Below are 14,873 nucleotides of genomic sequence, written 5' to 3' on the forward strand. Positions count from 1 at the left end.
TGCCCCCTAGTGGAAAAACAGACACTCGCACCTTTACCTCCAAATCTTTTCATTCAATTACTTCAATTATTTCAATTTTGCAGCACTTTCCAGTTGATTACAAATTGTTAACTTCAGTTATTGTGTTTCTGTTATTGTGTTTGAATTCCTGCTGGTCTTCATGTAGCTAGACTTGTCCATTAAATGTGAGTATTGTATGGACAGTGTGGACAGAAAGTTTATTCAATTCTGCAAAATCTGCCTGATATACTATTTTTTATCTATTTTATTTATTGTTTACAAGACACTGACATTAGTGTTTGTCTCGCTACTAATTATGGCATTGAAGCCTCTTATCTGTAAATTTGAGGACAGTCCAAATACAAAGATTGTGGTAACAAGATTTGCCCATATTTCTGGATGTTGTGTAAGATCAGACATACAGTATTCATAATGCTTAAACTGCTTGCCTGTTTTTTTATATATAGTATCATGCATTCTGGTAGTGTATTCTCCAGAATAAGCACACACATTTTTCTAATTCATTTTGTACACACTTACCATTAAAATCATAGACATAAAGAATCATAATATATATTTGTGTTATATATTTTATGGCTCAATATCACACTACCCGGATTCACCCTTGAGAGGATGAGTTTCCTTTTGAGATTTGTTTCTCTCAAGGTTTCTTCCTCATATGGACCCTCTGTAGTTTTTCTTTGCCGTTGTCACCTCTGGCTGCTCAGTGAAGATCAAGCTCTACATCTGGATTTCTGTAAAGCTGCTTTTTGACAAGGTCTATTGATAAATGTCTGTTGGAGAGTGTGAGAGAGTTTGTAGAAACAAAGATAACTTAAGAATGCATCTCAGTCTCACCACCTAAAGTGACAGTAGAAATGTCTTCACCAGCTCATAAATCTCTGTATAGCCCAGGCACAGCTCAAGAGCCTGATTATTGCTCTGAACCAAACCCTCCCTTTCATGTAGAATCATATACGGAGCCTAAAGTTTCACCTTCATCTGCAGAGAAGACTTTGCATCCCTTTCAGTTATCCCCTGACCATCTGAGTACACCAGAACTGCAAAGGGTAGTCATAGAACACATTGTGAAAAGTACTGAGATAGCTACTCAATTTCAGTCTACTGTTTGATTACAGCCCTTTTTGGGAAGAGTTCCTTGCTCCAGCTATGAAGTTGTTTATGACACATGGCATAGCAGGTTGGAGTTTTACATGACTGACTCCACCCTATCAGATGTGGTATTAATGAGGAAAATTGTAGATAGCCTGCTATCTCCTGCAGCCAATGTGGTCAAACCATTAGACCACAAAAGCTATCCCAAAAGCTTACCTAGATTTGCTTGACTCAGCATATGCAACAGTTGAAGATGGGGATGAGCTTTTTACAAATTCTTTAATACCAATCAGAACTCTGGGGAGAAGCCATCCAGCTATCTGCAGCATTTACACATAGCTCTAAACACCATTCTGAAAAGGAAAGTCATCCCAGCTGGTGATGCAAACAGGCAACTATTCAAGCAATTCCATACAGGGTGCTGGAACAATACTATAATCTTCACACTACAGCTTGAGCAAAAGAAGCATCGCTGCTTAGGACAAAAGAAAACAGAATAGCTGCCAAAAACAGCAGAATGAAGGAGCATCTAGGACTCGTGAAGTAAAAAGCATTGTCTAACGCCCAAGTCATGTTTGCTTCTGAGGCAGATGATTATGATGTGAGTAAGCAGGTTGATAGTTTATCTTCAGCAATGAAACAGATTCAAAAACAAATAGCTGACCTCCAAGCCCAACTTGCAGCTTTCACCACATCCAAAGAGGGGAATCAGAGAAAACTAAAATGATGAAGGAAAAGAAACCCAAAGCAATCGAAGACCCCACGTTCAAGAAGCAAACATTAACCAACCCTGATAGAGTAAGCAAGAAAACGTCTCCAGGTTACGTATGTAACCATGGTTCCCCGAGGGAACGAGACGCTGCGTCACGAAACGCTATGGGAACACCCCCGCGTTACCGCGCTCTGAATCACGTGTCTAATCCGTCCAATGGATGGGCGAGACATCACGGGCGGGGTGACGTAGCGACCCGGAAGCATAAAAGCCAGAGCGGCGAGCCCCGCGTTAGCTTACTGGAAAATGAAGCAAGCGCCACAGGGACGCCGGAAGTGTGGCACCGAGACGCAGTGTCTCGTTCCCTCGGGGAACCATGGTTACATACGTAACCTGGAGACGTTCCCCTTCAGGAACTCCAGCTGCGTCACGAAACGCTATGGGAACGAATATACCCATGCCGCCAGACTTACAAGTCCCTGCCTCCAGGAGGAGGCAAGCCTAAGGCACAAGGACAGAGGAGCCGGGAGTGGCTCGGGTATCTAGGTCATAAAACCTGGCAAAGGTCAGGGGCGTGGACCATCCCGCCGCGTTGCAGATGTCCTGTAAGGACACACCTGCCAGAAAGGCCTTAGAGGCCGCCACCGCTTGGGTAGAGTGAGCCTTGACCCCCAGGGGACTGGGGAGACCAGAGGACTCGAAAGCCAGAGAAATGGATTCTACAATCCACCGGCTGAGGGTCTGCTTAGAAGCAGGAAAACCCCTCTTAGGGGGACCAAAGCAAACAAGCAACTGGTCCGCCTTTCTCCACAGGGCAGTTCTGTGGACGTACGCATCCAGTGCTCGCACTGGACACGTACAATTGAGCTTCCGATGGTCGGGCTCCCTGAAGGGAGGAGGACAGAAAGCCTGCAGCACGACCGGCCGTGGTGCCGAGGAGGGGACTTTCGGTACGTACCCCGCTCGGGGGTACAAGAATGCTTTGGCCAAACCAGGCGCAAAGTCTAAATAGGAAGGGGCCACCGAGAGGGCCTGAAGATCCCCCACTCTCCTAAGAGAGGAAATTGCCAAGAGAAAGGCAGTTTTCAACGTCAGAAGACGGTCCGAAATCTCCTCTATGGGCTCGAAGGGGGGTTTGCAGAGAGGCTCTAAAACCACGGCCAGGTCCCACGAGGGGACCCGAGATCGAGCTGGAGGTCTGATCCTCAGCGCACCGCGGAGGAAACGTGTCACCCAGGGGTGCCTGCCCACTGACTGGCCATCGAGAGGGGCGTGACAGGCCGCAATAGCCGCCACGTACACCTTCAGGGTGGAGTGGGTCAGTCCCGTGGAGAGGCGGGCCTGCAAGAACTCCAGCACTGTACCAACTGGGCAGTGAACAGCGTCAAGCCGGCGGTCTCCGCACCAGGAAGTGAACAGTTTCCACTTCAGGGCGTACAGTTTCCTCGTAGAGGGAGCTCTGGACTGGAGGATGGTCTCCACAACCTCGGTTGAGAGACCGGAAGCGCGGAGTTGTGCCCCTTCAGAGGCCACACCCACAGCTTCCACAGCTCCGGGCAGGGGTGAAGATGGCCCCCCGGCCATCCCTCCTGATCAGAATCTCCCATGGGGAGCCGTCTAGGAGGGAAATCAGGTCCGAGAACCATACTCGGCCCGGCCAGAACGGGGCTACTAACAGTAGACGAATTCCGTCCCGGCGCACTCTCTCCAGAACTCCCGGGAGCAGAGCGACCGGAGGAAAGGCGTACAGACGCAGCCACGGCTGTACCATGGCATCCAGTCCAAGAGGAGCTGGATGAATCAGAGAGAACCAAAGGGGACAGTGCGACGTCTCCTGCGTTGCAAACAGATCCACCTGGGCTCTGCCGAACATACGCCATATGAGCTCCACCACCTCGGGGTGGAGTCTCCATTCCCCGGGCACCGGCCCCTGCCTCGACAGGGCGTCCGCTCCCACGTTGAGATGACCAGGGATGTAGGCCGCTCTCAATGAGAGGAGGTTCCCTTGGGACCACACAAGGATCTGGAGCGCCAGCCTGTAAAGGGGGCGCGAACGCAGACCTCCCTGGCGGTTGATGTAAGAGACCACCGTCGTGTTGTCGGTGCGCACCAACACGTGGCGGCCTCTTAGGTCTGGGAGAAAGTGTTTCAGAGCTAGAAACACGGCCAGCATCTCCAGGCAGTTGATGTGCCAAGTGAGATGGCGGCCGCTCCACAGACCACGGGCAGGACGGCCACTCATGACCGCTCCCCATCCGGTGAGGGACGCATCCGTCGCTAGCACTACGCGGCGACCAGGAGCTCCCAGGACCGGGCCCTGAGACAAGAACCCAGGTTCTCTCCACACAGCTAAGGCACAGCGGCATCGCCGCGTGACCTTGATCATGCGGAGCGGGTTTCCTCTGTTTCGGAAAAAACCCCTGGTCTTGAGCCACCACTGTAGGGGTCTCATGTGCAGCAGGCCAAACGGTATCACGTTGGACGCAGCTGCCAATAGGCCCAGCAGTCTCTGAAACTGCTTTACAGTGAGTGACCGGCCTACTTTCGCTCTCGTGACCGCTGTGAGGACCGACTCGATCCGAGCAGGAGACAAACGTGCCTGCATCCTGGTCGAATCCCACACGACGCCTAGATAAGCGGTTCTCTGAGCTGGAGAAAGCACGCTTTTCTCAGCGTTTAGTCTTAGAGCCGCCATCTGCTCTGAATGAGCTAAAATCAACCAGTCGTCGATATAGTTCAGTATGCGGATGCCCTGTAGTCGCATAGGAGCCAGGGCAGCATCCACACACTTTGTGAAGGTGCGGGGTGAGAGTGCTAGGCCGAAGGGAAGAACCCGATACTGGTAAGCTTCGCCCCCGAAAGCGAACCTCAGGAACTTCCTGTGCGGGGGAAGGATGGAGATGTGGAAATACGCATCTTTTAGGTTGATCGTGACGAACCAGTCCTCGGACCTGATCTGAGACACGACCTGAGTGACCGTAAGCATCCTGAACTTCAGTCGAGCGACTGAGAGGTTCAATTGCCGCAAGTCCAAAATGGGACGCAGCCCTCCCCCCTTCTTGGGAACAATGAAGTACCGGCTGTAGAACCCTGACTCTCTGTCGTGAGGAGGGACCACCTCGATGGCCTCCTTCCTCAGGAGAGTACGTACTTCCTGCTCCAATACCAGAGCCTGCTCGGGACCCACCACAGTGGGAAGAACCCCAGAAAAACGAGGTGGATGCGAGCCGAACTGAATTCGGTAGCCTCTTTCTACAGTACGCAGGACCCAATGAGACACATTTGGCAGAAGTTTCCACGCTGCCAGAAAGCTCACTAAGGGAATCAGTCTCTCGAGACTGACCTCTGGTGTAATAGAAGCGGTTAGCTGGGTGCCCTGAGGCGGCGAACCGACATGGGGGAAATGAGCTAACCGCTGCGAAGGCCTCAGGAGAGGCCGCGAGCCTCCCAGACCCGCTACATTGCCGGGCGAGAACTGGGAGAGGCGCTCGCCGGAGACCGCTGCGCCCTCGAAAGCCCTGGGCCAAAACCATCAGGGCTTCTTAGCCGCGGCCCTTCTGGACATGAGGACGGTCCTCAGATCTGCCTAAGTGCCCGAAGGGCCGGGCCCAGAGCGTCGTGGCGACTCCTGCTCCCGCCTCGGGGGAGCACGGGAGGCGACGCTCTGCTTTTGGGCCTCCCTGTAGGAGGGGGCCGTACACGGAGGGGGCTGTCCCCGCCCGGCAGCCCCACGAGCTAGAGAGCGACGGGGGAGGAACCGCTGGAACGCTGCCGCCTGAGCACGGGCCTGCTGGTATCTCTCGACGACGGAGTCTACCGCGTCGCCAAACAGGCCCGAGGGAGTAAGCGGGGCGTCCATGAGCACGACCCTGTCCTTCTCTTTCATATCGGACAGGGTCAGCCAGAGATGCCTCTCCGCTGCCACCAGGACTGCCATAGACCGACCGATAGCACGGGCGGTCTCCTTGGTGGCGCGGAGGGACAGATCAGTGGCCCGCCTGAGCTCAGCTACCTGCTCAGACGTACTCTCCCCCTGCTCATCCAGCTCTTTAAGCAGGTCAGCCTGGTATGCCTGTAACACCGCCATGGTGTGCAGACACGCACCGGCCTGACCTGCTGCCGTGTACGCCTTGCCTACCAGCGCTGAGGTGGTCCGCAGCGGCTTGGTAGGCAACGCCGGAGCCTTCAGGGACGATGCAGCAGCAGGGGACAGATAGCTGGCTAGCGTCTGTTCAACCCTGGGCATCGCCCAGTAGCCGGAGTAGTCCAGCCCCGCCACATTAGCATAATGGGAAGAAGTGGGGCTGAACAACCGGGCTGAAAACGGCCTATTCCAGGACCTCTACACCTCAGTGTGAAGGTCCGGAAAAAAGGGCAGGCTCCGGGGCGGAGGTGGCGGCCTACTGCGCAAAAAACGCTCCTCCAGTCTAGAGCCCTGAGGCTCAGGCCGTGACTCAGCGGGCCAGTCAATGCTAAGCTTAGCGACTGCCCGAGCAACCACCTCGAGCAGCTCCCCGTATTGAGGAGACTGCGGCTCAGGGTCGACGCTCTCCACATCGACCTCCTCGGAGGACGATAGGTGGAGCGCCGAGTCCGCTCCCCGGGGGGAAGAAACTGCAGAGCGTGCTTCCGAGCCCAGGGAGGGGACAGAGGACCTGGAGGGTGAGGAAGGAGAAAGGGACGGGCCCGTCTCCATTCCCTCCGCCAGGTCCATCTGCGAGCCCCACGAGCGCAACCGCCGCTCTGCCTCGGCAGAAGCGGGGCCGGCACCGCGCGGCACGCTAGTGAGGGCTCCCTCCTCAAAGAGAGTAAACGCTCGCAATGTGCGCAGCCGGCTCCCTCGAGAGCCGACTGAACATGCTCCGCTCCCAAACAGGCAACGCACAGACTGTGTGTATCCCCGCCCGTAATAAATCGCGGACAGGGAGGAACACACGGCCTGAAGCGCTGCCCGCTCTCGCCCTTCGTCTTATCCTTGGCTTTAGGCATGCCAACGATAAAACACCAACCAGACAGAAAATAGACAGACAATAAACACAGAGCGCTTGCTGAAAACAGGAAGCTAACGCGGGGCTCGCCGCTCGGGCTTTTATGCTTCCGGGTCGCTACGTCACCCCGCCCGTGATGTCTCGCCCATCCATTGGACGGATTAGACATGTGATTCAGAGCGCGGTCATGCGGGGGCGTTCCCATAGCGTTTCGTGACGCAGCTCGAGTTCCTGAAGGGGAACCTAGGTGTTCCTATTGCTTTCAATGTGCCCAAGATGGCCATATTACCAACAGCTGCAGTAATCCTCTAAATCCAGTACTTGGTTCAGCAAAGAGAAAGCAGCTGCAGATAAAGCAGGAGGTTTGAGAGAGGGAAGATGGAGCTAAACAGAAAACATCCCACTCTTTAAACTAGGAGGAATTCCCGTTGAGGAGCTGATGGGAACTAGACAACAGATAAGCTCCAATCAGAGGCCTAAAGTTAATGCTGCATTTAATCATCACACTGTACTTCCAAAAGGGTTGGTTGGAAGTAAAATTACAGCTAATGTTAAACTGGAAAAAATTGATTGCAACTGTTTAATTGATAATGGATCACAGGTCACAACAATTTCCCAATCATTCCATGATCAGTACCTCTCCGAACACCCTATTAAACCCGTGAATGATGTGCTAGAAGTTGAAGGAGCCATCGGTCAAAGAGTCTCATATATTGGATGTGTGTAGGTCTGTGTTCAGTTGTGTAAAGAGTTCATTAACTCAGAACCTCAAATGCAGATATTAGCCCTGATAGTATCAGAGACACGTTCCAATGGCAGTGTACCAGCCATAATAGGGACAAATACTCTGGATTCCATTTACGAGCAATACTGTGACATTACCTCCTCCAAAAACACCCCATTCTGTGGTTATGCCCAAATCCTCAAAATTCTACATTTGAGGCACCAAAAGAGGTCAAGTGTTAAACTTGGAATAGCAAGGCTTAAAAGCCGTGAGCCAAAAGTTGTTCCTGCTGGTCAGAATGTAGTTCTTGAAGGAAACATGAACATAAAATCTGCAGGTCATAAACAATTTGCATTACTCGAGCAGCCATCAATTTCTTCCTTACCTGGTGGAATCTTCACTGATAGCTGTTTGATTTCCTTACCAAAGATCTCCCCTTTTAAAATCCCTGTGCAAGTAAGAAATGAGATGGACCATGACATAATAATTCCTATTAACTGTGTAATTGCTGAGTTAACTATTCCACAAGACACAATCCAAAATATCCACCTTGACCAAATGAAAACAGCAGCTTGTTCAAATCAGCAAAATGCATACACAAGTTCAAACTTGAAGTTTGACTTTGGAGATCCTCCTCTTTCGGAGGAGTGGAGAATGCGGATGAGTGGCGAACTGAACAGTTATTCTTATGTTTTTGCACACCGTGATCTAGATAACAGTCATGCAACAAGGGTCAAGAACAGAATCAACTGCCAGATGAAACACCATTCAAGCAGTGTTCCCATTCCCTGCAACCATGAGATTATGAGGCTGTTAGGAAAGACTTACAATCCCTCCCAGATACAGGCATCGTCTGAGACTCCGAGTCTCCGTTTTCATCACCTATCGCGGTGGTACGCAAAAAGAATGGCGACGTGAGATTATGCATTGATTATCAGAAACTTAATTCACAAACCATTAAAGATGCCTATGCTTCACCTAACCTGGAAGAATCTTTCTCTGCACTCAGAGGGTCTCAGTGGTTCTTGGTGATGTATCTCAGGTCAGGATTCTCCAGCTTTTGTATGCCCCCTAGGATTCTGGGAATGCAATCGTATGCCAAAAACGGATCACAAATGCCCCAAGCACATACCAGTGCTGGTATTCCTGGATGATTTGATTGTCTTCTCCCAAATATTTGAGGAGCATGAGGTAATGCTGAGAAATGTTTTAAATGGTTTGAGGGGATATGGCCTCACATTATCGCCTGAGAAATTCTGCTTCTTTCAGACTTCAGTATGTTATTTAGGCCATATTGGATCACACAAAGGAGAGGAAACAAACCCAAGAAAAAGCAAAGCCATTGAAGACCTGGCCAAAACCACAAAATTTAAAAGAGTTGAAGTCTTTCCTTGGCTTTTTGCGCAGGTTTGAGATTATTCAAAGATTGTAAAGCCTCTGATGACAAAGACTCTGTGTTGTTATTGTCATCAACTGCATGCACTTTACTAGATCTGCACATCTTAGCAATCTGATTCATTTTCTCACAGTTCTTACACTGTTTTCCATACGCCGGTCAGTAGCATACCATGGTCACTTCTACATCTTTTGCAGATAAACTTGCTTGCTTTCTCTTGCTTTGTTTATGATTTATTTTTTTCACTCTCTTTTTGCATGCTTGCTTATGCTTCATGTCATCAACAGTTTTTTTTAATATAAGACTAATCTCTTTTTTCTCACTTTTTGTTGATTATGGACATTTGTCTTCTAAGTAAAAGATTTAAGAACTTTTATACAACTGGTCTAGAATCATTTCGTGACATCTGCATTTTAATCTAAAATGTTCTCATCATCCCCAAAAACAAAGTAGCTAAACTCCAGTCTTGCATGCAGAAAACCCGGGTTTTATACTTGCTCAGGGTGAGGTTCTAACACCTTGGGTTCTGTAGATATAATATTTTTGGTTTACTAATGTGAGACACAATATATCAATGTATCTTTAGCTAACATTAGACGAGTGGAGGGATGTACTGTGATAATCTGTACATGAGGTTATGTTGCTGTAACTGTTTTATTTCACCTGAAATGTGTGAGTTGAATATCTGCAGTGGAGGCTTAGAGGGCATTGAGAGCATTGTTTGTCATTTTAAAGCACAGAGGAGCTTCGCTCATACATAATAAAATTTGCTGACAAATTAACATTTGCTATTTCTGTGAAATATTTACTTTTTCATAACCAGTAATTTAATGTATTTGAAGATGTTGTAAAGATTTTTTCCATCATAGTGTGTCTATGGAAAATGTTTATTTTCAGAGAAAGAAAGAAAGAAAGAAAGAAAGAATAAATAGCAGGGCTTCTGTCTGCCAGCTTAACAAAACTGGTCATAATTAACAGATAGAAAGAGAGGAAAGATGACAGAGAGAGAGAGAGAGGTTTGAAGGGGTGTAAATTATTGAACTTTGCATTTGCTCTTCCTTCAGTAGAACAAAACTGTGTTAAAGTTTTTTTTTTTTACATTTAAAACTAGTCAATCTTGCACAGTCTGCTTTGTGTTTTTGTTTCTATGTGTTTTTCAGATTCCATCAAACTAGAATAGAGCAAAGAACTCAAATGTAGCAGTAATGTTGTAGCTGTAATGCTGCAAGAATGTCCAGAACAGAGTGTTTACTGGGGTTCTGATCCACAGTGTCCACTGGGTCCATGTTCCTGTCCTGGTGAACCTCACAGCATGGTCTTCAGAAGTCAGTGATCAGTGCAAGAAGGAGATAATGAGCAGTTAACCAACAGACTAGGTTGTAGCTGAGCTAACAACTCCTCATACAAAGGAAGCTCTGATCACATTAGCAGTTTATCATGGTTACAGAAAATGATGGTTGACCTTCAAAAACAAATGAACATTATAGACAAAGATGTTTAGTTTAATAGTTTAATAGACAACCGTGGATGAGGTGGTTTAGCTTTAGTGACATGTCCACTGCCTTCATCAATCAGCAGCAGAAACTCTGGTCTTGATCCAGGTTTTTGTTGATACCAGTGGAGACTGTAAACTGATCCAGTATATGTGCAGGACAGTGTGATGTTGCTGCCTTCAGTTACAGATCTGGAGGGTTTTTCTGGTTTAATGCTGTTGTCTGCAGCCTCTTTTATAAAAACATTATAATAATAGAATCAGCATTTATTAATAATAAATTAAAGTGAAATTGTGGTTCTTAGTAATTATAAAAATTTATAATTTCATGTGCAATGTATATGACTTACCGATATCAGCAATAGTGAAGAAAAGCAAGAAGAGGAGTAACATTGTTATCCTGAGTGTTTAGTTCAGACCTCTAGCTTTAGAAATAAATGCCAGTGTTGTGTATTTGAGATTGTCTCTGATGTCTCTACATGTAGCTCCACCCACTCATATTTATTCATTTATTCATCACACCTCTGCTTCCTCTCATACTGCACAGGTAGCCTATCAGATTATTGTGTTAATTTGAGGACATTAAAATCATTCATTTGGCTGGCAGATGGGCTTCATACATAAGCTGTATTGGAATGGGGCTAAGAAGTAGATACCATAAGTACACCTCACAAAAGCTCAGATGGCAGGTGGAGACATTAAAGTTATATTTTAGTTTGTTATTGTGCTGTTACTCATTGATGTTGTTTTACATGTCACTTGAGATGAAGAGTAAATGAGCTCTGAGCATATTTACTGCCTCCTGAAGGCATTTTACAGGGCCATAATACTTCTCCATTCCCTGTAGTTACTGAAATACCACATGGATGGAGGTAGATATAACATGTACATGTCATTTGAAATCATTTACATTTCAGGCAGGTAATGTGCTTTCTTAACTGGTGTGGTTCTGCATGCAGTGTTGCTTGTCTCTGTCTCTTTGTTTCTGTTTCCTTTGCAGCTGCTGCACTGTGAGCTGGTGTGTGTAAACAGACCCAACCTTCTTGTGTGGAGGACATTGTGTTTTATATTTTGTTTTTTATTTTGCACAATTCTCAGTTATGCAGATTTTCAGTTTGTCACGTCCACCATGGACAATTCCCCTCCAGACCACCAGAGGGCTCCCTTACTCACATTTTTTGAAATTCTTCTTTTGTTGTCTGCCCCACTTCCTTCCTTGTTTGTGCTCACCTGTTTTGTGTTCCTCTAATTAGTTTCCCTATTTAAGTTCTGTTTTTCCCTCCTTAGTTGTGCAGCATTGTGTGTGTAGTTGGTATGGCTGCTGGTGTGTTTGTTATTTGCAGTGTGAGTGGTTTTTGTTTTCATGTTGAGTTTTCTTTTCTTTGCCTCGCCTCAGTCTAGTCCCTTGTTTTAGTTTTTCTAGTTTTTGGTTCCTTTTTGTGGTTGTCTGGTATTTTTATTTGTCGCCTTACAATACAAAGATTTCGAGAATAAGATCAGTGTCCCCATATCTTTTCAGTATCTCTGTATCTTTTTGTAAAGTACATCGCAGTAATAAAATGTGTGGCTGTCAGTACCTCTGCTTCACTGAAGCTTCACATTAAGGCATCTTCACATGAACATTTTAGGCAGAACACTGCAGAACGTTCAACTCCTCAAAACCAACAAAAGATCTCCTAAGATAATGTTTGACGCTTTCAGAACGCTTGAATGTAACTTCAGAATACTATGATAGAGATGATGATGTCAGAATTAAGTAAGGACCAGACTAAAATCAGGAAGAACTGTGCTGAGAGGAGAAAAAGCTGCCAAATGAGCATCAGAAATATACTTTATAAAATGAAAGGAAGAAAACTGAAATGTTAAATCATTATTTCACATTCTCACTTTAAACAAATCCGACCTTCTCTCTGTGTGTAGACTCTTCATTCTGCTGATGAGGCTCAACACTGTATAATAAAAGTGTAGTTTTTGTACAGTGCAGTTGGATTTCCTGTCACTGTGGGCTGCAGAGCACAGTAGTATAGTGCAGAGTCTGATACAGCAGCAGAGGAGATGAGCAGATCCACTCGTTTATCTCCAGGAACTTTAGCAGACAGACGTGGTGAAATAGGATCACTTTGAAATCCACTTGGAGTGATGTACAGAAGGAACTCAGGTTTAGATTCTGGATATTGTCTGTACCACTGCAGGTTGTTTACGGTAGCACTGAATTTTTTGTAGCTGCAGGACAGAGTAACATTAACACCTTCATCTACAACTTCACGAGGGGAAAGTGGCTGTATTGAATCTGCCATGGAGTCACCTGTCATAGAGAAGAGAACATAATGTTTTTAACCTTTACACAATCAAACCAGAACTACATAAGTCACACCCACATTCTGATGTTTCTTAACACCACACAGAATAATTAATCACTAATTCAACACTTAATATTTCTGAAAGAACAAAAAGTCAATGTAGAACTCACCTAGTGAAAGCCACAGACACATGAATATAACAGTGAACATGATGAATGGTCTTAGCTGAATGAAAATATTCTTTCTGTACTCTGATATGTTAACATCATAAAGGTTGATGAAGCTCCGCCCCACAGCATCACATGACAGTGTCACCAATGTTACTGACAGATTGTTGACTTGCTGCATCCTGACATTACATTCAATGACCAATAAATAAATAAATAAAATAACTCTTAAATGTGTTCATTTATTTATCAGCATCAGTACAAAATTTTTAATTGTTCAATTTCCTGAACTTTTCTTGAATTTTTTTCTTCTTAAAAAAAGACACATGGTTGCAGAGGGAAAGTAGCACCTTTCTGTCAGTAGCTGAGTTTATTGCTTTATTTTGCCCCCTAGTGGAATAACAGAGACTCACACTTTTATTTCTGAATCTTTTCATTCAATTACTTCCACAACATAGTTTTAATTTAGAACAAAATTCATTTCTAAATGTATTTGGTGGGCCAGATTAGCCAGTATCCCACTGGATAAATGTTAACTTCTAAATTTTGTTTAGGTGATACTAAGTTATTACATTCTGCCATTTTTTTTAAATTTAGAGATTATCAACTTAAAATACATGAAATTTCACCTTATAAAAGCATGCCTGTGACAGGTCCAGTTCTTTTTGTCATTGATGTTGTTGTTATTCTGCTTGAGTAAAGAAATTCTGTGCAATTCAGTTCTTTTTACAGTTGCTGTTGTCACAAAGCAGCTTTACAGAAATCTGGATGGAGATTTAAGCAACAGTGGCAGGAAAAAACTCCCTGAGATCATGTGAGGAAGAAACTTTGAAAGGTGAAACAGAGACTCCATCCTCTTCTGGGTGACAGCAGATAAAGTGTTTGATCATTAACTATAGGAGCCACAGCAGTAGAAGTGAGTCAGGTTCAGGCACCAGCATCACAGCAGCACAGCTTGATCCAGAGAGAGAGAGAGAGAGAGAGAGAGCAGATTATTAGGAATACTAAGAGCACACAGTGGCTTAATGATATTTTTGTCTCATTACAGCACAGTTACTTCACAGAACAGGGTTCCAGGTTTGATCCTGAACTTTGGTTCCTGAGCATGTTCTCCCAGTGTTTGTGGGTTTCCTCTGGGTTCTCCAGTTTAAGTGATTATTTTTATGTAGATTTCATTACTTTACATTTACATTTATGGCATTTGGCAGACGCCTTTATCCAGAGTGACTTACAGAAGTGTTTAATTAGTCTCTATCAATAAATACATCCTGATACTGGTTCAGTAGGTCAAGGACTAAGAATACTATGGACTCAGTCTAAAAAGACTCTGTTGGTAGTAAGACAAGCACACAGACAACACAATTTATTATTATTATTGTTGTTGTTGTTGTTGTAAATGAAGTGCTAATTTAAGTACATCAGGAAGAGGTAGGTCTGTAGTCGTCATTTGAAGACTGCCAGTGTCTCAGTTGTTCTGACATCTAGGGGAAGTTCCTTCCACCAGTGGGTGCTGGTCTTTTTTTGGCTTTGTAGGTGAGCATCAGTGTTTTAGATCTGATGCAGCAGCTACAGGAAGCCAGTGGAGGGAGCGTAGCAATGGGGTGGTGTGGGAACTTAGGAAGGTTGAAAACCAGTGGTGCAGCTGCGTTCTGGATCAGTTGCAGAGGACGAATGGAGCTCAGAAGCAGAGCTGCCAGGAGCGAGTTGCAGTAGTCCAGTCTCGAAATGATAAGCGACTGAACGAGCACCTGAGTGGGCTGTGTGGATAGGACTGGACGAATACTTCTTTAATAAATTTATATTTGTGTAAAGACTATATATATAGTGGAGAGATGTCCAGTAATATTCTGTTCAGGTGTTTATGATGATGTAGCAGTTTTATTTCACCTGAAATGTGGGTGTTGGTCATGTGTAGTGGAGGCTTAGAGGGGAAAATGAGAGCATCTGTAATTTGTCCAGATTTATAAACATACATCAA

The 14,873-nt window shown here is 46.0% G+C and overlaps 1 gene segment (V, D, J or C); it reads right to left on the minus strand.

Annotated features, from left to right (window-relative positions):
• Nucleotides 1-12,437: 12,437 nt before the first annotated feature.
• On the minus strand, nucleotides 12,438-12,938 carry LOC128318177 (T cell receptor alpha variable 22-like; the record flags this gene model as incomplete). The annotated part of the segment is given in 2 exon segments: nucleotides 12,438-12,733; nucleotides 12,899-12,938. Coding segments are annotated over 2 exon segments (336 nt in total), but the record flags the coding sequence as incomplete, so codon positions are not given.
• Between the last annotated feature and the right edge of the window lie 1,935 nt (nucleotides 12,939-14,873).

This window comes from Pangasianodon hypophthalmus, chromosome 4 (genome assembly GCF_027358585.1).
Source record: "Pangasianodon hypophthalmus isolate fPanHyp1 chromosome 4, fPanHyp1.pri, whole genome shotgun sequence".
NCBI lineage: Eukaryota > Metazoa > Chordata > Actinopteri > Siluriformes > Pangasiidae > Pangasianodon > Pangasianodon hypophthalmus.